Below are 26040 nucleotides of genomic sequence, written 5' to 3' on the forward strand. Positions count from 1 at the left end.
ATCTTTCTTTCGCTAACATGCTCCATCAGGTGAGGCCCAAAGAGTAGTCGCGAAGTGATAGCACTTGAAGGCGGGTAAAGTTTAAAAAAAGACTCGCCCCGCCTTCCCTCAACACTATTGCGGCTGCGCGGGCGCGCCCTTACTCAAGATGTCCGGAGCCGCTTCAACAGCCTTTTGCCCTTTTCCATCATGGCGGCGGTCGGACCCGCCTCCCTGGGCACCCGTGTCATGTGACCCACACAATGGCTGAGACCCGGCACCGGGCTTCCCGGCAACGCCAAGCCAAAGTCATGACGGCCGCCGCGGGTTCGGCGGGCCGTGCCGCGGTGCCCCTGCTGCTGTGCGCGCTGCTGGCGCCCAGTGCCGCGTACGTGCTCGACGACTCCGCCGGGCTGGGCCGGGAGTTCGATGGCATCGGCGCCGTCAGCGGCGGCGGGGTGAGCGGCAGGTATCCGGGTGCGCGGGGAACGCCGGCGACCGCCGGGACTTGCCCCAGCCCACGAGCCTGGCGGCGCCGCCCTTCCATGGGAAGCCCCTCCGCGGGGGGCCCCGCTCCCCGCCGTTTGGCTGCGGCCGGGGGCGAACCGGTGCTCGGTTAAGATGAGCTCAGGGCCATTTAGGTTTCAGGAAGCGAGTCCCCGGAGGTCCAGCAGGTGTGACAGGTCTAGGCTCGAACCCTCAGCCTCCGCGCGGGCCAGGGCTGTCCTCGCCGCCAGAGCGACCGGGAGGGTCGCCCCGGGAAGGGCCACTTGGCGCCACCGGGAGTGCCCCCGCGGGAGGCGCCGGCGCCGGCTCTTCGTTTTGGGAGGCGGGGGAGGCGGAAGCCACGCGCCATTAGTGCAGGTTCTGGCGACCCCTTTCTGAGGGGCGAATGGGTTTTTATTTGGAGGCAGCACTGTTTACCCCAAAGCCTCGCGAGAAAGGTGCGCGGCCTCCAAGTGGCTGGGACCTTTTTCGTTTGCTCTGCTGGGAGGCTGCGCGGTCCACCGAGGTCTGGGGTTTGCTGTTGGCCCCGCCAGCCCCGCGGAGGGTCGCGGCCGAGTGCCCCAGCCCTCAAGGCCGGGCGCTCCCGCCTCGCTGAGGGGTATTTCTGGGTGTGAGCCGCAGGGAAATGTTGGCGCTTCGCGTTCAGGGTGCATAAGAATCACTGGGGGTGTGCTGTGAAAATGTGGATTCTGCCTTCCACATTCCAACTTTGTTGTTCTGGAACAAGGGGAGAATCCTGATTTTAACCAGTCCACCAGTTAATTTTCAGTAGAGGTGTTTGAGAGACAGTATTCCTAATTCAGAAATCTCAGGAGGAGATTTTAAGAAATTAATTTAAAATTTTAAATGCTGGTGAGGATGTGGGGTAAAAGGAATCCTTATACACTGTTGGTGGGGATGTAAATTAGTAAGCCACTATGGACATCAATGTAGAGGTTGGTCCTCAAAAAAATAAAAATAGAACTACCGTATGATCCATCCGTACTGCTCCTGGGTATAGACCCAGAGGGGTTGAAGCTAGCTTACTATTAGAGGTACCTGCACAATTCACAATAAACAAATCATGGAATCAGCCTCAGTGCCTGTCAACAGAATGGATAAAGAGGATGTGGTGTATATACACAATGGAGTATTATTTAGTCATAAAGAAGAACAAAAATCATGTTATTTGTAGGAAATGGATGGAACTGAAGATCATAATGATTAGCAAAATAAGCCCGACCCAGAAAGACAAGCCTCTCATGTTTCCAACCTCTTGTGAAATCTAGGAGGAAAAACAAACAACGCCCCCTACACAACAACAACAAAACGACATATGACATGAAAGTTGTAGGGAGCCTATTAGAGAAGAGGAAAGAGATTTGAAGAGTAAGTGAGGGTACTGGTGGGTGGTTTATAATCAAAATATGTTATTTTATGTGTGAATATGCCACAGTGAAACCCATCATTCTGTGTAACTTAAATACACCAATAAAGAATAATTTTAAATTTCACAGTAGTTTTAGAAAGACAACACCCTGTTCTCATATACCAGTAGCCAGTTTCCCCTGTTATTTTTATCCCATATTAGAACAGTTACCTTTGTCACCAACAATATTCATACATTTTTAAAGTCCATACTTCTAATAGATTTCCTTCATCTTCACCTAATACCCTTTTAGTTGGCTTGTTTTCTTAGTCTTCTCTTGGCTGCAGCAGTGGGATGAGTTATTTTTATGAGGGTATTCCATGAGATTTATTTCAAAGGAATCGGGAAAGCAATTGTAGGTTTGGGCATAATTGTGAATGGGCACAGCTGGTCATTTTTTAGTTCTCTGGACATGCCAGTAAGGTGACTTCTAAGCCTGGGAGCTTTCTTCAGTGAGATGATTTGTTCTTGGTGCCTAATAATATTTACTATACTATTTACTTACCCCATCACAAGCTCTTTGTAATCTTTGCCTCTTTTATTTGTAACTTGTGGACTCTTGGGACCCAGGCATTCAAGACTTTCCAATGCTGCCAAACCTTTGGATTATTTATTTATTTATTTTTGTGCTTTTATACCCTAGATCACATCTATGGCTCATTTTGTTTGAAAACGTTGAGGCTGAACTCTTAAACTTCTGATTTTGTTAGGTTGAGTCAGATGGGAATCACCATGTTTAAATTCAACTCAGAACAAGCTTGGATGCTTGCTTGCTGTGTGGGTGTCCCAGCCTGTAGAATGATCACAGATCTGACCTTCAGCTGGGGACAAATCATTTTCTTGAAATTCTACTTCTTCTTGGTTTTTGCACTTTTCAACGAGTCCTGATGCATATTTCAGAGAGAACCTGTGGGCTGATGAACTAATTGTTCTTCACTGTTAATCATTCTCCTTTTTTATTTTTCTCATCTTAACCTGAAATAGCCAATATTTCATAATGAGGCCCTGATTTCTCCTTCTGATACCTTCACTTATGATATTAAATTTAGTTTATAATCTTACTGAAAAATGGAAGTGTTTCGTTATATTATGTTTATTTAGCTCAGTTTAGAATTATTGAAATTGGAATCATTTCATAACCCAGAGTAAGAAACTCTGATAATCTATGAAATGTTCAAGTTATTAGTGTCCCTAAGTGTACAGTACATTACTCATCTTAGAAGGTCAATAAATAATGAATGTAAATGGTCGTACCACTGTATGTGCCTACCAGTTTAAGTATTTTTTTCCTGTGGAATCCTTGGTATCTGGCATGGTTTGAATGCTCTCATTTAATCTTAAGATCATATGGATGGCATTTTGGTGTAGTAGTTAAGAATGTGGGCTCAAGAAGGTTTTTGGGTCCATGCTGGAATCTGCCACTCTGTGGCCTTGGCAGGTTACTTCACTTCTCTTTGCTTCACTTTCTTTTCCTGGATTCCAGTGATACCTGCCTGATATGAGCATTGTGAGGATAGATAAAAAGTGCCTAGGATAACAGTCTGGCACATGGCTAATTTTGGTTAATATCAACTTTTAGGCATTAGGGTCGAGGAAGTTATTTCAAGCCTTGGAACCAAGGGATGTTTATCTCAAGGCTTCTTCCTGGTCTTGTGAACAGCTTCAAGCCTTATTCAGGCAGTGTGATCAGTGCTGCAATCTGGCTGGGCACAAATCATGAGCCACTCAAGCAGGAACAAACTTTATTTCCGAACTCACCCGAATGCTACCCACGCGGCCCTTCCAGGCACACCACACACCAACTGGAACTCCCTTCTCCGGAACTTCACCAACCAACTCCAGGAAATCCCACCAGAACTCCAAAGTAGCGGGCGCTCCAGGTGGACAGCAGGGGTTTATATACAATTGAATCAATCCAACATCATCTTAATGGCTCGCCTCTCAACCATTACTTCTGGCAAAATGCCAGGAGTCATCCCTGCTCCGCTGTGGCCCTCAACAGATCAGCCTTTTGGAAATATGTTATTGCTTGATGGTACATTTCATCATTTGGTTATCTTACCTTTGACTAATGCTTTTGCATTGCAATAGCATAATAATATGGTGTATTTGTCTAAGGCTGATACTTTCTGTTTAAGGGAAAGAGTGCATAGGGAGCAAAATAATCTCAAACAGCAAAATACACAGTTCTACTGGAATAATGCAAGGTATGAAAAATTGCTGACTAGAGTCAGGGATATGTTGGTGTGCCCTTTCGGTGTTCAATCATTTGAGAACCAATTTTGGCATTTGAGCCTTTGCTGTGTTGTGAGCTCTTTGAAAACAATATATTTAAAAATAAATTTGTGTATACAATGACTACCATTTATTGAGAGCTTCTGTGTGCTGGTAACTTTGCTAATTTTTTTAATGGACTATTTATTTTAGTCTTACAACAGTTGATGAATAATTACAATAATTTACTTACAGTCATATGGCTTGTAAATGATAGGACAAGGGTGCAAGCTCTGTTTGACTCAGAGCCTCCTACGTTCGGTTGACTGTACCAGTGCAGTAACAACACCAAAGCTATTAAGTAAATGTTAATTGAATAGCATAGGATGAGGATATCAACTTGGGTAACACAGACTGTGTCCTCAAGGAGTTTAGAGACAGCAAAGTAAAGCAGCGATTAGGTGCAGAGTTAGAAGAATTATGGTAGAGATATGGACCTTGTGCCAAGGGTGCCTGAGGAGAGGTACTTACACCAAATCTGTGGGGGAGAGACAGAATGTTAGCTGAAAGCAAAGGATGAATTGGAGTTTCCCCAATGAGGGTATACGGTGCATTTTGGGCAGTAAGAAAGGAAAAGATAGTTTGATGTGTCTGGATAGAAGATGTAAGATAGTGATTGGGGCAGAATGTTAGAATTAGGGTCCAAATAATGAAGAGATTTGAGTGTAAAACTGAATAGTTTTGAACTTGATCCTGAAAGCTGGTGGGAAGGGGGAGTTCTTAGCAAGTTTAAATAGAGTGGTTTCATGATTTAGGGAAGATGAATCTGATAATTGTATGAAGGGTAGAATACAGAGTTGCAGATGGGATGCTTGAGATCATTTATACTATTCTACTAAGTGAAGAGGGCTAGGTTAAGTGGTTATGGGAGTGTGGCAGGAAGAGTAGATTTAGGTGTCTGCAGATGGATGGGAAGTTTGATGAAATGCCGATCCCAGGTTTTTGTTATAGGAAGATGTTCTGCTGTAAGAAAGGAAATGTAGGAGAAGGGACAGATTTAGGACCAGTGCTATGTTTGGTCTGGATGTGTTGAGCTAATGAGATGGATCTTCAGTTCAGTGGCAGGGACTGGGGAGGTTCTGGGTGTGAAGAGAATAGATATGGGCCCTACTGAATGTCAGTGGTAGCACATATGTCAGTGGTAGCATATATGAAAAGATAGAATGTAAGTTTGAACCCCATAAAAGTTAGTTGTCTTGCCCCTGTTATATACCTGGAAGTTGTCAGCATTTTGAACCTAGATCTGTCCAGCTTCTAAGCCAGGTACATGCTCCTGTATCATGCAGAAAGTCCACCTCTTCTATTTCCTTTGCTTATATTGCCTCCTAAAGGATAGAGTTTGGGTCAGATACTGGTTTTGTGCTTTCTTTTTTTCAAGTGGTCTTCTGTCATGGTCTGGGTATGGCTGTATCTATCTATCTATCTATCTATATCTATATATATCTATATCCCTTGCACTTTCTGTATGTGTTCCATTCTTTCTTATGGCAAACTTGTGTGAGGTTTCTTTAATCTGTATGTCATGGGGAATCGTTGTGTGGTCATTTGTAATAGAGACAGATGAACTTCCGATGGATGAGGAAAGTAGTGCTTCCTTTCAACATTCTGCTTAAAATAGTTTGCTGCAAAATGTTGAAAGGCACAGCTATCTGAGGTTCATCCTACTCATTTAGCCCCAAGATATTGTTGACAAATGGTTTTAAGAGAGAAAGTCTGTTTCAAGATGTTTATGCTCATGGTTTTACCAGTAGCCTTAATAAGCTTACCTCCAGCCAACCCTTGTGTCTCAGCAGAAGAGAACCTTTTAGCTGTTGGGAAAATGACAGCCCTGCTTGTCCCATGACTGGCAAAGGCAGATCAAGCAAGTGACCTGGGAATGACTTTTCATAGTTCCATCTTGCCCACGAGCTAGCTAAGCAGGAGCATGCCAGGGGGCTTACGTGAGCATCATAGACAAGTGCATGGTTCAATTTATTTTATTTACATTTTTGGCTACATTTTTTTTTCAGGCAACCTCCCGACTTCTAATAAATTACTCAGAGCCCTATCGTTCTGAAATATTGGATTATCTATTTAAGGTAATGAAAAAATAATTATTTAATGGACTTGTGATGTTTTAAAAAGTGTTATGTTGAATTTCAGCCATAAAATTTATTAGTTTCACAATTCCAGGTTTTGAAAAAAATGGCAAATTACTTTTGGAATAAGCTGCTATTTGAAGTTGTGCTTTTCTCATCTGTAAACCGAAAGGTGTTACTAGTAATTGTCTTGAGGTTTCATATGATGAAGCAGTGTTAATACTGTTATTTCTTTCCACAGCCAAATTTTGGTGCCTCTTTGCATATTCTAAAAGTTGAAATAGGTGGTGATGGGCAAACAACAGGTAGGAGTATTTGGGAAATAGGATTCCCCCCCCCCCCCCCCGACATTTTAATTTTCTTTAACCTTATGGATTGAATTTGCCAACATTTTTGAGGTATTGTTGCTTAGTAGATTGTTTCTTATTTTTCCTTTTTTACTTGTAATTATTAAAAAATATAGAAATGTGAATTTTTCAAAATAGTACTTAGAGTTTAAATCGCTTATTTAGTTGAAATAATCAGTAGTAAACAAATCCATAATTTTCTAAAAGCTATATACACTAGAGGGAGCATAGGAACAGTTTACAATTTTATGGAGAAGTTCAAAAACAAAGATTTTAGATTTTGTATAGGATATGTAAGATGCAAGATGTTATTAACTTTAAAAATATATGGTAAAATATGCAATCTGTATTTTAGAGATACAGCTTTTTTTCCTTTTAAAAGCAAAACTCTTTTAAACCACTAGGTCTTCGATCTTCATGGTCACCATTTTTTTTGTATAGTACCTATTGTCAGTCAATAGCTTATAGGCCTCTGGTTTTCAGGAAGGAGGAAAAATTATTCTCTCAATGGTTAGGTATAGCTTTTTATTTAGGGGTCTGATTCCATTATATTTAACTTTTCCTGCTAATGATTTGAAAGTCATTTTTAAATCAGATGTCTCTGTGTGGTGGTGTTAGTGTTTATGCTGAAAGAAAAAACTTTAAGGTGAAACTAAAAGAAAAACCTCATAATGGAAACTTTTCCCAAGAATTTGTAAGAGGACCTCTATTTTATTGTCAAAACCTTTTAGGCAGAACTGATAGTGACTGGCCAACTTTATTTGCTGAAGCTAAATTAGAGGTTGAAATGTATAAGCAAGCAGTTCTTGTGAATTATGATGTTTGCCTTTAATGGGCCAGTGTCCTTCTTATAAGGCCCTACCTAACAAGGTACATCTTAAGCATGGGGACATATGAGGACTTTGATGTAAGTTACCTATCTCTGTGCTTGATGTTACCTCAACTAATGTGGACTCATTATTTTTTTTTGAAATTATTATTAATGATGTGAGGTATAAGAACTGGGGTTCAGGAGTATAGATGTTTATGTCCAAATTTGAGAGTCTGGAAGTTGAGGTAATGCAGATTTGAAGTTGGACATGGGGATTTGAAAATCTTAGATCAAAAACTTACCAGAATATAGTCCTAGGACTTTTTAGTTATGTGAAGTAATAATATTTGTCTTATGGCTGCATTCCTGTCTGAGAATCTCTTTTGTAGCCTCCAGTTTACTTATTTTTGGAAGTTACATCTAACTATTATTATTATTTAAAATGCCCAGGAATAGTTGTGTTTTGGCTTTGATTGTCTTTGCTAAGTGTTTAAGATGAAGCAAGTCATACTGACTTTTGTTTCTATCTATTGTTAACAGTCAGCTGAGTTTCCCTGGGAGTCCTCGGGGAACTTACAGCAGCTTCTCAGTTCTGCTAGTGCCATTTGCGCTAGGATGGGTCCAGGCCTTGCTTGACCATGTGGCTTCCCTTGGAAGCATCAGGGATGTCTCCCTTTTCTGATGACCCTCCTCTTCACAGCAAATGCACTGATTGGCTTTCTGTCCTCCACTGGTCTCATTAATCTCCCTGATCGGGAGGTTATGTGGCCCAGAGTTGCAAAGCTCTTTGGAGAAGTTCCCTATCCCCTGGATTCAGACTGACTCAGAGGGCAAGAGCCAAATATTGGTTTTCTTGGCCCTTTTAATTTAACTTTAATTTTAAAACTTAATCTTAAACATCCAGCAAATAAGTTTCAACAGCCTTATACTAAGAGTACTGGGCTTTAATGTCTATCTCTCTCTCCTGTAGGTGATAACTCCTTATCTTAAATTAACCCAGGTTGTGTGTTCTTAAATCAGTACCTCTGTAAAACATTAACAGGCAATCTTAAATCATTTATAAGAAAACTACAAAATAAAATTATCAAGAGTAAAAACATATTTAGTTCATGTAATAGCTACCTTTAATTTTGGCAGAGTTATACATTATAATCCCTTGTTTGAGATCCTAGTAATTGTGACAAAAACCAACTTTTGGACACAACTTTAAATGTACTGAAATCTGGCCTACTTCTTTCATAGTCACTTTCACATGTAGTGAGATGGGACAGAGCCTTATCTCAAGTAAGGCAGGGCTCTTCATAAATCTTAAGTACTGTAGTTCTGAAACTGATCTTTGCTTTTTAAACATCATTTTACAAAGCCTACATAAATTGTTGTCAAGTTCACATGAATATTAGCTAACAATATAATATCACACCTAAAACATGAATTAAAGAAAGGCTGAAAGCTGTGGTTTTATAATAATAACTTTACAGTGTTTAGGATAATGAAACAGGATGAAATAATATGCTTTGGTCATTGTGTTAGTGAGTTTTCCATTGCTGTGACAAAATATCTGAGGAAAAAAACTTAAAAGAGGAAAGATTAATTTTGGCCCATGGTTTCAGAGATCAGTCCTTGGTTGACTGACATTATTTTGGGCCTGGTGTGAGACAGATCATCATGGTTGAAGGGCTTGGCATAGGAAAGCTGCCCAGCTCACAACAGCCAGGAAGTAGAAAAAGAGGCAAGGAACAAGATATACCTATAAAGGGAGTGCCTTCAGTGACCTACTTTGTTCAACGAGGACCTGCTTTCTATAGTTTGTTTACATAACTTCTCAATAGTTCATTAAATGATGAACCATCAGCGGATTAATTCATTGACAAGGTCAGAGTTTTCATGTTCCAGTTCTTCCCCAAAGCCTACCTCTGAACATTGCTGCATTGGGGACCAAGCCCTTCATCATAGGAGGCTTTGGGGAACATTGCAGATCCAAACCTTAATAGCCATCCATCTTCAAGTTATTATATAAAATTATTCTTATTTGCCCAACTTCAGGATTAGAACTGGAGTACTACTTTTGTGAAGTATGTATGTGTAAATGACCCAGAAAGCACCATTTATAATGCATTTCCCCTTTCTTTTACTCTCCTATTCAGATGGTACTGAACCCTCCCATATGCATTATACACTAGATGAGAATTATTTCCGAGGATATGAGTGGTGGTTAATGAAGGAGGCTAAGAAGAGGAACCCTGATATTATACTTATAGGTAAGAAATGAAGTTTGCAGTGCTTCTGCTGTTTCTTCTCCTTTAACTATAGATCATGGTGGTACAGTCTGCTAATACTGAAACACTAATAATGTTAATATTACCAGTATGCTACTACCAGCAAAACGTGCCAGGAATGATCTTTCTCTGCCCTTGTGCATTACGTCAGATCTTTATAATGTCTCTGAAATAAGGTGTTACTCTTCTCATTTTATAGAAGAAGCAGTGGGGGTTTAAAGAGGTTGGGTCACTGACTCATGGTTGCAGATAGTAAATGGCAAAATCAGGTTTAGAACTTAATTCCATTTTTTTTCCTGTGATGATAAACTTACTTGACCAAATTTCTCATTAAAATTTGTAAAAGGGCAAATATTATTTACAAGATTATAAATTAAGCATAATACTAGATTCCATTTTTTAGAAGGGGTATATATAAGAGCATTTTAATTTGTTTTTAAACCTCAGAGATATGCAGATCATTCTTGAAGGGACCAAGGATACTGAGCAATCCAAACCTCAATTACTGCCCATTCTGGACACAGGTTCTTATTGTCAAGATCATTGGATAATTGCCCAAATGTTACTTCATAGTTCTGTTGCAATGCCTGCAGAACTTCTGAAGTATTTTAGGCTTCTAGAGTGGTGGAATATTTTCATTATTTGAAATGAATTTGGTATTTTGAAACAGGTTTACATTCAAATCAAGTTAAATGAAAAGATCTGTTTTAATATTAAATTTCAAATTATTTTAAAAAATAATTTTCTCCACAAATTAAAGGAAAAGAGCCTTATTTTCTAAATAAAATGAGCGAGGAATGAATGTGTTCTTTCAAATGGACTTTTGTGAGAGATCCCAGAGATGTTTTGAGCAATAAAAGCAACATTGAATTGAGCACATATCTCCCCACTGAGTTGTTTCCAAGGTCAAACCTCATTTGAATGTAGAAAATCTGGCATGCCAACAATGTCCCAACAAAAACTCACTCATGGTGGGACTTCAGTTTATATTTAGCATTTCACTGTTTTAAAATGTTCCAATATTTTAGTGTCATATTTTTAATGTAATGTACTTACTTTATAAAAGTAGCATTTTGTCATTTTGATTTTGTACCCCCATCTCCCCAAACTCCAGTGGTGAACTGTTAGGGTAGCTGGTGCAGATATCCCTGGGAGACACATCTCAGTGTCAAGCAAAGGTCTATTTACAGAGGCTTTCTGCCAGGCTGCCCTTCTGCAAGGCACTGCAGCCTGCTGAAAAAACTTATTAACTATATAGTCATGTACAATGAAGTAGTTAAAAAGTAACCCATCTGGTCCTGGGAATGTTACGTGGCGTCTTTGTTGTGGTTGGGTAGTTAGGAACTCTTTGAGGCAGGCTTAATGAGAAGGTCATTAAGAAGCCTTTGTGGGCTTCTTAAGATGGTGGATGCTGATTTTTAAAATGTTTCTTTGGCCTAAGGACCTAACCTGAACTAGATTGGTAATATATTTCATAGCTAAGGATCTTAACTGTTAAGCTTATTTTAAAATATTAGTAACCAAATTAGGATTTACACCTGTAATCAGTGCCTTTCTACCATTCTCAGTTTTTAACTTAATAATCAGGGTTACTGGAAGAATATGGACTTATTGATATACATCATTTAACAAAGATGTATTTTCCTATTGAGTCATTGGCATCTATATTGATATCAGGACAAACCAGTTTGCTAAATTTGGTTACCTGACGGGTTAATGTTTTAAATAGCCTTAAATTGTAAAAAGATGTACTTGTGAATGGGAAATTTGTTTTGTTTATCTGATGGGGTAGTTGAGTATATCTTTTTAGAACCCATGGATTTGACCTCAGAGAACAGAAATTTAACATTGAAATCCCAATGGAGAATGGAGATGTTAGGTTAAAATGTTGTACATGTCTCTTAGTGAGTGTCTTTGAGAGAGGTACATTTGTTGTTTGTTTTCATTTCATTTCTTGGAAAGAATATTTGGAATTATGGGATCTGACTCTAGAGGTCAATAAGAAATTACAGTGTCCATAGATTGGAAGGAATTTCAAGAATTTGTGGTATATAATGGTTCCTTTTGGTCAGCTCTGTAATGTCCTTTAGTCATGGAGGAAGAAATGTCTCTGGAGGAGGGTCCAAGGAGTTCCCAGAGAATGGGGGGGACTCAATCCAGGAGCAGCAGGGTTCTTGCCGTATGTGACGGAAAAGAATTTCAGCACGAGCCAGACATAGGCATAGACAGAGGATTATTTAGGAAGGTAGATACATACTCAAGAGAGAATGTGGACTATCTTGAGAGTGAGAAGCAGCCCAGACCTGGGGTAGGGATCCAGTATTTATAGAATGTCTGTATCAGAGACCAGACTGGAGGTGAGTCTAGGGGAGCTGCACAGTTTTGTACCAGTTTTCCTACACTTTTGAATTTCCCTCATTTTTCAAGGGCATGGGCCAAGTTTACAACTGTGTTTTCTGCATCTCAGTAGCTTGAGGGTGTTTCCATTAAGAGTCCATATTTCTCTCTCCTTATCCTAAATCCCTATCTCATTCTCCTGCTGAGACTTTGATCCCTAATCTTAAGGGTTGGTGAGGAATGAAAATCTGCCTCTTATGGCTGCTTCAGACTGGCAAGGGTTATGACCCTGCCTAGTCAGGGGTCAAAAATCTCACTCTGACTATTGTAAAGGAGATATATTGCTGGCTTTAATTGCAGGGATGGATTGATATTCTTGTGTTTCCATCCTATTAACATGGAATTGTAATCTGGAAGATACAAGCTTTATTAGTTTAAAAAGACCCAGACTTTTTGGTGCCTTTGATATCTATTTTGCCTCCACAGAGACACATAAATTTATCAACACAATCACAGGAAATCCTTTATTTTTACTTTTCTTTAAAACTCTCTTATAATCTTACATATCTTTTATAACTTACCCAGATCTTACTTAGTTTTGTATTATATCCCTTTGTTATTTGAGATCACAGTAATCTTTACAACAAAAATCTATCTTTTGAACACAACTTTAAATAAGCTTAAGTTTAGCCTACTTTGGAACCATCCTAATATAGAGGAAGGCGAGAGGTAGAGTCTTAACTCAGGTGAGGCTGGACTGTTGACAGATCTTAGGTGAATTGTTTTATTTCTGAAGCTGATCTTTGCCTCTTTCTTAAATATACTTTTACAGAGTTTTCATTGTTTCCTTAGTCTGTATGGAATATCAGCTGACACAATTCAACATTATATCTGAAACATGAATCAAATAAACTAAGAGAGCTTCTGAATCCTTTTTGTGGAAAAGTAGCAAACTATTTTCATGTTCCACATTGTCAGCCTTTAAACAAATCAAGATTTACTTATTACCTTCCAAAAACACATTTAAGTTCCCATCCCAGTGTAAAAGTAACACAAAATTTTATATGTCACTTATTGATAACAGGTTGTTTTTATCTAGTTATGAAACATAAAATGACATAAATAAATTCCCAGCCAAATTTATTTATTTTTTATATAAGTATGAAAGAAACTATTGCTACAGACAAAACTTTAGATTGGAGTAGATCAGCTTGATAAAGTGCTTGCCTAAGCTTTACATTTTAAAGGGCTTGTATACTTGGAGGACATGAATATATTTAGTACGCAAAGAAGCCAGTGTCAGTTACACAGATGTTCTTTTAAAGAAAAATTTAGAACTTATAATGTAGAGTAACTATAATCATAGGTCTGCATAGGCTAGCAACACAGACAAAAATCAAAGTACAACTTCAAAGCTCTCATGTGTTTAGGAAACAGTGTTGATGATCAGAAATAGACTTATTATCTGATGTATAAATGCACTTCATTTCTATAATACAAATGTTTACATAGCACTTAGATAAAGCTTGGACAAACATATTTAGTTCAATACCTAGAACTTTCTTATATCTCTTTCCTAGATGCTGACCCTTTCTTAAATTTACATTCTGAAACATTCTTTATGAAATTTGAAAATTTGATTTTTCCCCCAATTACCCCTTTTAATAAGATGAAAATTTGATTTTTTTCCTTCAATTACTCCTCTTATTATTTACAGCACTTTAATTGAAACAGCTGGAACTTTTTGTACTCTTTGCATATAGAATTATTCCTGTTAGAATTTTAACTCTTAGTATCCTTGCTTTCAATAAAGACCCAGAAACTAAATAATCTTAAACTCTTTTCATTTACCAATTTATAAACACATTTAATATAGTCAAATGTATATTACCTTTTAGAATTCAAGAAATCAAGAGTACTTGAATTTTTATTTAATGGTTGATGTCTCAGTATTTTAATTTTGCATATTAATCAGGTGTCTCCTCTTAACAGATACATTTATGAAGATTAATCCCATTGATGTTAGATCTGATTTACTCATTTTTTTTAACTGTAACTTTAAGCTACTCATGAAAACCAGGATATCAGTCAAGTGTAGTTAACAGTATAAGCCATCTTTTCCCTGCTGAAGAAAAATCTAGAAGCAATGGACATTACACTTCAAACATTTTATAGAAATCAAAATTCTATTGATTGCCTGACCACTTAGAAAAATGTATAAAGACATCTTTACTTTTATCTGTTTAACCAATTTGAATGGAACTTTTTCTTAAAGGTCTAAGTCATGTGGACTAAAAGGTATTTGGATCCATTACTTTAAAAAAAAATTTAATTTATGAGCAATAATGCCAATTCTGGTACCAAGTAAATGACACATAGACAAAGACACATGTATAGACACAGATACAATGCACAGGTGTGCATAAATATACGTGAAAACAGGAACAAAGATTTTTCAATTTTGAATAATTGACTTTTGAATAAAGACAGCAGGAAGAACATACAGAAGGCAACAAACAAACAAAACAACAAAAACCCTCTATAGTTAAAACAAAACAAGGCTAAACAGAACAATATATATTAATTTAGGCATGCAGGATCAAGTGTGAATTTACCACAAAAACTTATGAGCTCAAAAAAAAAAAAAGTACTGAAGAAAACAATGCATCGGTGATCACTCTAGTAAAGAGCACACAGAACATTTCTATCAGAACAGAGTGCACTTTTGGATCAGATTAGAGTCGGTCCGGATATCTGAAGAATGTAGGAGGCCATGTGTTCCTCAGGAAAAAGGTTCTTAAGGCAAAGAAGACTGGTACAGATGGGATCTTTTAATTTTTCTTCCCTGGAGAGAAGAGCAAACCCCATGGGAAGTAGGGAATCCCCTGACATTCGAGTCTTTCCTGTCAGGTTCCTGAAGCTGAGACTCTGATTTTGGGTAATATCTGCTCCATTATTCCCCAAACACAATGCAGAACTCTTAAGTGCCCCCAAAAGGTCCAGGACCTGGGGTAGCTGGCCTTTCCAGATCCCCTCCATCTTACTCTCCTGTCCTCTAGCATTTAGGAAGGAATTTACTGAGAGAGCAGAATACCAGAGTACAAGAAAAGAGAAAACAGTCTTTTATGTTCTGAATCTACAGCAGCTTAGATTTAAAAGTGAAACTTTCCTTCTCTGGTCTCCAACTGATTTGGGCATCTCTTATGTGGCTTACATATTAGATGGGTATCAGGTAGGCAGCGGAAGAGGAGGGAAAGCCGCTGTTTAGAGCATGGGAGGCAAAAAAAAAAAAAAAAAATCTCATACACAGGGCACTTTTGACCATTTTCCCCCTCTCCCTTTATAAAACCAGTCTCTTAAGGAGTGATGTTCATTTATGTTTCCCTTTGGAGACCATTTTTTTATTCCCCCAGATGGAAATCTCGCCAGGTTTGTTGTAGAAAATTATCAGGCATTTCCTTTTTCTCAACTGTGAATAGGTCATCCCCTGGTGTTACTTTTGAGGCTGAGGCTCCCGTCTGAACAAAACAAAACAAATCACGAATGAAAGTGAACAGAACATAGGCACCTATGCCTAGGAAACTGTCTTTAGCTAGGAGATGTCTCCCTGATCCTGGAGCATCTCGTGGTCACAGTTCCCTCCCTTCTTTTCATGACCTCTAGACTTAACTGCTGCCTTATCAGTATGGTCATAACTTCTGTTCTTCTTCAGGCCTGGCCAAGAAAAAGGTGCAAGCCTCTGGACTATCCACCCTTACCCTGTGACTTGTAACCTTGGGAGACCATGAAACCCTTAGATGCCTTTCTTGTAATAAATCCTGGTCTGTGTGTGTCCTAAACCTATCATTAGTTAATACTCTTTAGTGGTGGTGATGGGAAGAATTGGGCCTCATTCAGAATGGGGTATGCTAACTTCTCGATAACTATTTAATTTAAGGGAGGACATTTGCAGCTAACTGTGCCTTTACAATTTATCTTACATGTTCCCTTTGTCCTTTTGGGTCCTCATACTCACAGGACCACTTCTCAACTTGAAGTGGGAGGCAAGGCTGTTAGTCCTCTGGGTGATGTCCCTAATAGAGGAAGTAAATAGTTTGGCTCCTGAAGTAGGAGAGAAAAGGGAATAATTGACTCTAATTGAGTGAGGCAGAACTTCTGGCCTTTTTTCCTGCCAGATGAGGGGAATATAAAAGAAGAGGTGTCTTGTGAGAGTCTAGAAGGCAGCCTAATTTCAAAGTTAGAAGGGCTGTATCTTGGTAATCTCTCACAATGGATCCCTATCTAAGAGGTAGACACCAGGGACAGACGGACTTGGGGTAGAAGCATTTCTGAAGAGGGAGGAACTGCTCAGCTCATGCTCTGGGGATTAATGGGTCACCTCTTTCCCAAAGACCTCAGATTAGACTAACACTTTATCTTTGGACTCAAGATTCACTGAGTGAGGGTACCCTCCACCATCGGGCCAAGTCAGTCAGAAACAAAAGACAGACAGTAGTTAATATTTGGTACCCTTGAGAGCTATTGGTGTCAGACTTGGGACATGAGACCTTCGTGCACCTGAGTGTGGCCCCGTAAACTGCCTTTAATTGTCTCAAGCCTTCCTCTGTCCCATGCACCAACTTTCTCCCTCAGGAAACTGAAGCAAGTCAGGACCCCCATGCTCACATCTGGGTGAAGGGGGAGATCTGTATAGGAATGGCTGGGGCAAGGTCTGTCCTTCATGTTTGGACACTGAATCAGTGGTTCAAATGGCCACTTGTTCATCCATGAGGTGAATCCCTGTTAGCCGTCACTACTGTTGATTCTCCTTTTTAAAGAACCTGCTAAAGAGGAAGATCTTTCTCTTTTCTTTAGACTCAGTGAGTTGGAGAGTTAGCCCTTGAATACTTGCTTAAGATGAAAAACTTTGAATAATTAGCCAGTTTTTTAGACAGTTTGAGGGAAGTGGGAGACCTAGGTAATCAAATCTCAGTCCATTTTTCCCATTACAGAACAAGCCTCCATTCTCTAATTTATATTGGGACCCAATTATATTACAGAAAAAAAAAGGAAATTGATTTAAGTCCTCTGTCTTAAACTAACTTTAATTATTTAATATGCACCCAAGGGGTGAGTTCTCAGGGATGTATGCTAAATTACCCACAATCTCCAATGTGGCTTTCTGAAAAGAAAACAGCCTTGGGGTATTCTTTGAAAAGTCTCTAGCCAGAATCAGACATTTTTGTAGTATCTTTGGGATATACTCTATGTGTCCCCATTAGGATCAGACCTTCCAGTCTGTCCAACAATGTAGCCTCTGGGATACTCTTGAAGTCCCCAACCAGGATTGGACCTTTAAGTCTGTCCCAAATGATCAGTGGTACGAGCATGCTTGTTCCATTAGGCAGTGTTCAGGGTGATTGATAGCCCTTACCCAACCTCAAGAAAAGAAATAAGAAAAATCCTAAAAAAAAAAAATCTGTAAGATCTCGAGTAATCTAGGTACACTCAAGAATTTAAGATTTCTTCTTATTTTAAATAGTGAAGACACAAAAACCTTGTAGAGAGCTTAGAGGCACTTTGGGATAGGACAAAGTCAGGTAAGTTTTAATTAGAAATTTGTTCCTTAATTGGGATCCACTTTATGTTTTAAACCTAATCCTTATTGTCCTGCCAAATGCCGCTTACTTTAAAACTAACATTTTGTTTTTCTTTTTCTCCCCCTTCCTAATTAAGGAGGAAGTGTGATTAACTTTCCCATCCTAGGCTGAGTTATCCATGTAGTTCAATGACCATACAAATCAAGGAATGAAGAAATTTAGACTTTAGGGCTGGTTCCTGAGGGCCTAAGAAACTGTTGTCTCTCATGGCCACACACAAACCATGACTCTTTTCTTTTTTGGGTACCAGGGATTGAACTCAGGGGCACTTGACCACTGAGCCACATCCCCAGGCCGGTTTGTATTTAATTTAGAGACAGGGTCTCACTGAGTTGCTTAGTGTCTCGCCTTTGTTGAGGCCAGCTTTGAACTCTCAATCCTCCTTCCTCAGCCTCCTTAGCCTCTGGGATTACAGGTGTTTGCCTGGCAAACTGTGACTCTTGACAGGGTACAGCCTTGCATCTCCTTTTTACAAGCCCCCAGTTTCCCTGACGGTAAGAACTGTAGCCTCTAGGATAGGGACGTTTAGGTGGGGTGGGTAAGGGAGACTGTGAAGAGATGGTTTGGAAAGGGGATGAGGGAGGACTGACCACGAGGTGTGCCTTAGGATTTACAAGTTTTAGCTGAAATTTAGGGTTGGGAGATTATAGCAGAAGCTTAGAGTTAGATTGGCCACTGTGTGTATTGGGTCTGAACATGGTGATTAATAGATGCAGCTACCTTGACTGTCCTGTCAAGGCCAAGTCCCTCCAACATTGTGTCTTAGGTGAACCCTGCATTTGGCAAAACGAGGGGGTGCTCAAAATGCTGGGACACCAATCCTTCGTATGTGCCTTGAAGATGAGCACTTTATGTTCCCTCTGACCCAGGAATGGAGTATTTTGGCCTAAGGGACTCTCCTGTCTTCTGTGCTTTTATAGACAAGCATTTATCTTAAGGGAGAAAAGGGCTTTTGGCTTAGGAAAGGAGGAAGAGAAAGAATAAGAACATTACCTGTTCAGGTTTCTCAATGTCTGTGGGACTTATTTTTTTCCCCACTATACGGCATAAGAGAAAGAAAGAGCTTTAAAAAGGACCACTGAGCTCCTTCGTGGTTTTAGAGTTCAAAGACTCTTTTCAGATCCCTAGGATGGCGTCAGCTGCCACCTTATTGCTACCTTATTCCCACATGGCCTAGGGATTTTCCAGCCACCTAGGAAGGGGGACCCTTGGCAAATGAGGTGGATCAAGATTAGGCTCTCTGGTCTTTGAAAGTGGAAGAAGTAGAGAAAGAGAGAGAAAGGGAGAGGTGTTTATAGCTATAGGAACTAATGGAATAAGTCAGTCACGACAGAAAATATTTGATAATACTTAGCAATGTCAATGCTTCTGAAGCCCTACATCTGAGCACCAAGAGATATTATGGGAGAAGAGTTATCTCTGGAGAAGAGTGCAGGGAGTTCCTAATGGAGGGGGGGAACTCAGGACCAGAGAGGCTCTTGACATATGTGACAGAAAGAATTTCAGCACGAGCCACGCAAAGGCATAGACAGAGGTTTATTTAGGAGAGGAGAATGCGGGCTGTCTTGGGAGGATCCAATATTTATAGAAGGGCTGTATGGGGGGCCACACTGTAGGTGGATCCATGGTGGAGCTGTATAATTTCATGCCAGTTTTCTTATCCTTATATATTTCCCTCATTTCATAAGGACATGGGCCAAGGTCATAGACCAAGGGCATGGGCCAAAGTTTACAACTGTGATTTTTGTATCTCAATGTCCTGAGGGTGTTTCCCTTAACATTCCATATTTCTCTCTCCTTATCCTAAATCCCAGCCTCACTGTGGCTTAGCTGGGTGTTTTTATTGTTTTCAACAGTGCTGCCACTTGACCTCTCTGTTCTTCCTGGTGTGGCCACTCATCCCTAAAGCCAGTTGAAGACATGAGCAGTGGGAAGGCAGGAAAGGGGCTTCATTCAGCGTGGCCACACAGAGAGGAAGAACAGAGAGGTCAAGTGACCTAATATCCGTCTAAAGGAGATGACCAGAGCTTTGAGGCTTTAGAGAAAGGGGAATGAGGGCAAAGTATGGTGTTTGCTTAGCTGGCAAAGCAGTCAGTCTTGGTTAGCCAGGGTCTGGTTGGTCATGATCTCATGTCTGCAAGGTCCTGCTGGCTCTGGGCTTGAGGAGGTAATTTGGTTCCATGATGGGATGATTGCACCTGCTCCAGTGGGTAACCCTCATCATGGGGTAATTGGTCCTGCTTGGGGGGCAGTCTCATTATGGGATGGTCTGCCTGCGAGGCTTGCTGTTCTAAGATAGGTGCAGGAGAAAATGACTGGGGACAAAAGGACAAGTCAAAAAGGCAAGATGGAGTTAGTTCCTGCAGGTTTAAGGCAGTGACTGGAGACATATAGGTGTCATTCTTGGGGTTTAGATCAGGACAGTTGACAATCTCTTGATTATGAGGACGCTTAGTATTCTTGTCTTGGTACCTTCAGCCTTGACGGGGGAGGATCACTAGCTTTAAATGAACATTCTTTAAATGATTAACTTGTCTATGTGCAGAGCTGAGTGGGAATCTGACCCAGAGTGTAAGGCAGAAAGGAGACAGATACCAAATGAAGGCAGACATGCCAAGTTTTGTCGGCTTTAGTTACCACAGGACATTTGCAGGCTCAAGTGAAGCATCGGTGCTTTTAGCAAGAGAAGCCTGTAAGTCTCTGTTCCAGTGCCAGCGCTGTTCACCCTCGCCTTTAACCTCTCTTCTCTCTACAGGGTTGCCATGGTCCTTCCCTGGATGGCTGGGAAAAGGTTTCAACTGGCCTTATGTAAATCTGGAGCTGACTGCCTACTACATCGTGAGCTGGATTTTGGGTGCCAAGCGTTATCATGATTTGGACATTGATTATATTGGAGTTAGTAGTATATTTAAAATATTCATTTTTGAACATTTGTAATTTTTAAAAGTAATTTGATTCTGTAGCACTTTGTTGACTAACCATTTTGTGTCATGAGACTAATTTGTTCTTTTGGTGGTTGATAATAACACATTAACTACATGGATCTTTTATTACTCTTTTTTCCCCCCATTCAAATTCTTCCTACTTTTAAAAACTGTACTGAATGTATACCTTCTCTTAACTGTTTACAAAGTATTTTTTTTTTATGCCCACTAACTCAGCTTCTCCATCTTCCAAGCCTTTCGTAATTTTTCTAGTTCTTACCAATACTGTGTTTCCTGTATAGCTTCATAATTATTCTTTTTTAAAAAAAAAATTTTGTCAATGGACCTTTATTTTATCCCATAATTATTCTTATTTTATTGCATGAGTCTTTTGTTATTGTCCTTAACCAGGGATTGACAAACTTTCTTAAAGGGCCAGCACACAAGTGTTTCATGATTTGTAGGTCAAAATGCAGTATTAAAGATATTTTTATGGTAATTATGTATCTATTTAAAGTGTAACCACTTAAAAGTAGAAACCATTTTTAACTCTCAGACTCTACAAATACAGGTGGTAGCTAGATTTGGCAGGCAGGCTGAAATCTGCCTCTTCCTGTCCTAAACTTTACTTAACATCTTTTAATGATTAAAAAACTATAAAACACGATGTTGTAAAAAAAAAAAAAACCAAAACCACGATATTGTGTATCTCTAGAGCTAATCTGTTGGCAGACTGGAGGTGTGTCTCAGGTTGCATGGTACCCTGCATAGTTCATTCATATGCAGAGTAGATTTCCATAAGCATTTGCTTATTAATATGCCATCTACCAAAGGATGTTTTAAATTTTATGCAGTTATGACTTAGATTATCAGTAAGCATTTACCCAATTCCTGCTGTTGCAAAACTGTAAATATTCCAGGGATACCAAGATTAATAAATTCTTTAGTTCAGTGAGCAAGGGAGACACTGTAACACACAACTGCATGAGAATGAACAAAGGCTGTAGGAAGCCAGAAACACAGATGTACTTGTTTTTGCTAGCCTTTTCCAAATTACAACTGAAAGTTAGTCTGTATTTGAGAACTTAAATGTCAAGGCATTTTAACCCACAATGAGACAGAATGTAGGATTGGAACCAATAGCTTTCAATTATGTCACACTCATCTTTAGAAAATGTTTCTGGTAAATAGTGGGTGACTCACACTTGATAATCACATGCTATGGTGAGGAATTTCTTTGATAAGGAACTCTTTATAGTACCAGGACTGTAGGCTTTTCTCAGTTATTGTTCTGAACTGCAAAATAAAAGTCATAGAAGTTCTCTTTCATTGTTGAACCCCCATGCTTCATGATTCTAACCTAAGTGATTTGTGTGCGATTTTGTCCCTCCGTTTTCTTTTGGGATCTAGCACAACCTTGTGATTCTCTGTGTGCTTAAAATCTTTTCCTGTTATGATGTCCTAATTAATGAGTGACTTTCAGGTATGCCTGTAGGGATCTTGTCAGAATTATTACAGTACTCTTCACATCTGTTAGTTCTCCAGTGCCTGGTATAGTCCTGGCATACCTTGTACCATTAATATTTGGTGTGAACATACTTTTTATATACAGAGTTACGAAAAAATTGTGCTGTGAATGGATAATTATGATTGTAATGCCTTCCACTATTGTCATGTATGTAAGAAATTTTAAAAAATAAATAAATATTTATTTATTGAATATTGAATTAATGTATATTCCATCGTTGGGACCATCTGGAACAAATGGATTTTTGAAAAATAACCACCAAATATTTTGTTTTTAAGAATAATATGTGAGTTTAAAGGAGTTATATTGTCTTATAAATTTTTCTAAAATATATGGCAGCAGATTCTATAAGGTAGGAAAAAAGACTTATCAAATAAAATGAAAGTGTGAGAAGTAACATCTTAGCATCTACTTTCTGATACTTGAAAACTTTCAATTTAAACTTATTGGCTTTTTGTTTTATAGATTTGGAATGAAAGATCATTTGATAGCAATTATATTAAGGTATGTACAACTTTAATATCTTTTGATCTTTAAGTTATTTGTGAATTTCAGTGGTTCCATATACCTAGAAATTAGTAGGAAATTTATAGTAGAAACACATATTTATTTCAGCACGGTTTTTTATTTTGCTAATTGTGACATAAAATTAAAGTAAAATCTTAAGTATATAATCTTGATATTAAAGTATATGTAATTTTCTGTAATCTCTGAATTGTCTTTATCTGAAGAGTTGGGTGGGATTTTCCTATTTTAAATTTTATTAGTTTTGTGGGGTTGGGGGCATAGCTCAGACTAGAGTGCATATTTACATGCACAATCTTCAGGATCAACACAAAACAAAACACAACAAAAAAAATAGATAAGTTTTAGACCTATGACAAACATTATTAAAATAATTATGTCATTTTAGACCTTAAGGACTTAAGAAATTTAGCTTTTTCTTTTTATTATTGTTACATAATATGTAGCATATATTGTCATTCTTTTCTTTGAAATGCCTGTTATATTAGAGTGTATTATATATAGTATGTTTCCATTTGTGATTAGCAAAGAGGTAGCACCTAAAATTTGCAAACTGTTTTATTTTTGAGCAACTTTTTCTAATTATTTATTTCAGTTTAATTTTTATAAGCCCCCTGTGAGGCATACTATCATTTTTATTTTTCAGTAAAGAAAAAACTGAAAATAATAATTCTTGTCATAATAATAACTCCTGCCTTTTGCATAAAAGGTAGTTTCGCTTTTCAGGTTGAGCGAGTCTTAGGTTATTTTTCGGATTTATTTGTCTTGTCTATGTCACTTTTCCTTAAGAAATACAATTTTGTGGTAATACTTTATTTTAATTCTTAAAATTTTTATTTAATTTGGGTATTTAATATTTTTAAGCAGATAATTTCAATATGTTTATTTTGTTTATCATTCAATCCTTGAGTTAGCAAACATTTGTTTAATACCCAGTGTGTCAGGCATTGACCTGCCTGGAACACAGGGTAGGGAATATCCATTCTGCCCAAAGGAAGTCTGGGCAGTGGATAGACAGTCAGATAGAGACAACTAAAATATCAGTCTTAACTTCTTTAACAGAACAGTGCAATACAGGATTCTCAGGGGGCACCCAGAGATGACACCCTTCCCTGAGTTGATTAGGGAAGTCTAATAAGGAGGTGATATATAGTTAGAATCTTTTAAGATTTTAGGGACTGCTCAAGTTGAAGGTGGGGCACACATTTGCAAGGAGACAGAGTCTGAAACAAAAGAATGTGGGGAAGGAGCAAGTCTTGAAAGATGAATTAAATAAGAAAGGAGAAGCAGGGCACTGAGCCCAATCAGTACGCTAATGTGTTCACTAAATTGATGGCACATTTTAACTAATCTATAGATATAGGGTGGGAGAGAGGACTAGGTTTGATAATAACCATTGCAGCCAGAGCCAGGTAACTCAGTCAACTCCAGGCTACCAGCATTACCAGTAGGGTTGTGGGAGTGAGTAGGTTGGGTGTGGGAGATAGGGCAGTGGAGGTGCCATTGAAGTACAAGGCTTGTTAATTGAATGTCCTGACTGCTGAGTGCAGAGCTTGATGAAAGCAAGAGCACAGAGCAGAAGCCATTATCCCATGTGTAGCATAATGTCTCCCAAACAGGTGGACAGGATTGCTGTAGGATCATAACAGTGCAAAGTGCTGAGCTTTGCATCTAACCACATTTGACTTTTCAAAGCTTGCTTTCTTTTATTGTGATTATACATGTGTCTCTCTAGTTTTTATTTCATTTGTGAGAAGTATTAGAAGTATTAGAATCCGGTTTCCTTTTTCTTTTAAATCAATGATTTAGGACTGAAGTAGCTATTTTGTTGTTATTATTTTTTTACTTATTGCTATAATAATTATTATTTTAATTATTATTTTAATAATTATTATTAGTTTTTACACCACTGTATTCCAATTGAACTCACCTGATTTGGGAGACTAATTATTGGTCTCAGACTCATCATCAGTGTTATGAACAGTTTAGACTTCATTTCTTTTTCTTTTACTAGATTACCTGAAGGAAAATGTCTCAGAATATAGAAACTTTTAGCTTGTGCTTGTCAGTTTTTTTTTTTTTTCAGTAGGATTCTATTGGAATCTACATTTTTCTATTGGAATCTATTTCTATTGGAACTATTGCCTATAGTTCAATAAAGACAAATGAATATAGTGCTCAGGTTTGATAACCTTAATGAATTCCATATAGTATACATTAAGATGACTCCTGGAAAGAACGAGGATTTTTTTTTTTTTTTTTTGATGCTGGGGATTGAACTCAGGGTCTTGTACATGAGAGGCAAGCACTTTACTAACTGGGCTACATCCCCAGCCCGAGGATCTGGTTTTAAGAGTAGAAATAAATATAATAAAAGCAAGTTATATAAAGATGATAAGGGTACTACTTCTTTTAAATTTTATTTTTTGTTGTATAATTAAATTTATGATTTAGTCTGGTTTTCATGGTATTCTTAGGGTTTTAAAATTGTGTCTGGAAAATTTCATCAAGGATCTGGGGGTGGTAGAAAGAAATGAATTTGCAGTCTCTGGATCCTCCAGAACCTCATCCTTTTAATGTATCTTATAAATAAGCATTTTTTTTTAATGGAAAGTTTCTTCCCCCAAAACATTTGAAAATATGGTTGATGAAATTTTACAGAAAGAATACTGCTAATCATACTGACTTTGGGATGGAAATTTGTTTATAAATCATAGCTTATAGATTTGTATGTTTTGAAATGTTATTCAAATGTACTGTGTAAAAAAATAAGCAATCTGACTGATGATCATCTAGGAACAGGACTAGAAAAATGAGGTATATACATAGTGACAAATACAAATTCGACTAAGTTGCTCGCTCTCTTCTCTGTATGAATAAGAAAGGTTTTAGAGTGATGAAACTCAAGGCTGATCTCCTAATAGAGGCACAGGAATTCTCTGTCCTGCTGAATCTTGAGTTGGTCTCTTATCTACTACTAAGGATCTTGTGTTGCTTTCAGGGTTCCCTCAGATTCAACTGACCTTTGGATTGTCACTCCAGTTATCACCATATTTTCTAAAATAATTAGAGCTTTTATTATTTGCCTCCTAAAAGAGCATTATTAAATGGAAATTTCCTGAGTTCTGAAAAGTTAAAGGTGAAAAGAAAGCTTGCAAAATTATTTATGCTTGCTTATCGCAATTAATTCAACTGATACTATTGAGCTCCTGTATGCCAGACAGTTTGAAGTGTTTGGATGTATGGATAGCAGGGAGCTTGTTTGTATCCATCCATCAAGAGCTGCTTCTGCTGTTAAATCAGATTCTTCTGATCCTGGGTAAAATGGTGTCATCTCTGCTCCTGTCATACCTGTAGACAGTCCATATATTTTGTTATGTACCTACTTTTTGATGTTCTAGTTCACT

General features: G+C 38.5%; 1 protein-coding gene across 6 annotated transcripts in view; it reads left to right on the forward strand.

The window, feature by feature from the left end:
* Positions 1-221: 221 nt before the first annotated feature.
* Galc (galactosylceramidase) overlaps positions 222-26040 on the forward strand; it is a 70187-nt gene continuing 44368 nt past the window's right edge. Inside the window, exons 1-6 of one of the 6 annotated variants that reach the window (XR_011706546.1) lie at positions 222-437; positions 6178-6246; positions 6488-6551; positions 9549-9662; positions 20412-20551; positions 22574-22612. Coding sequence is in view for 5 of the 6 variants with exons in the window: in XM_027931577.2 (XP_027787378.2) it covers positions 243-437; positions 6178-6246; positions 6488-6551; positions 9549-9662; positions 20412-20551; positions 22574-22612 (621 nt within the window). In the remaining variant the exon portion in view is untranslated. Of the gene's footprint in view, positions 449-3545; positions 3930-6177; positions 6247-6487; positions 6552-9548; positions 9663-20411; positions 20552-22573; positions 22613-26040 lie in introns of those variants that run through there. The other 5 variants (XM_027931577.2, XM_027931575.2, XM_071607626.1 and 2 more) reach the window with 5 other exon arrangements.

Source organism: Marmota flaviventris, chromosome 2, assembly GCF_047511675.1.
Source record: "Marmota flaviventris isolate mMarFla1 chromosome 2, mMarFla1.hap1, whole genome shotgun sequence".
Taxonomy (NCBI): domain Eukaryota; kingdom Metazoa; phylum Chordata; class Mammalia; order Rodentia; family Sciuridae; genus Marmota; species Marmota flaviventris.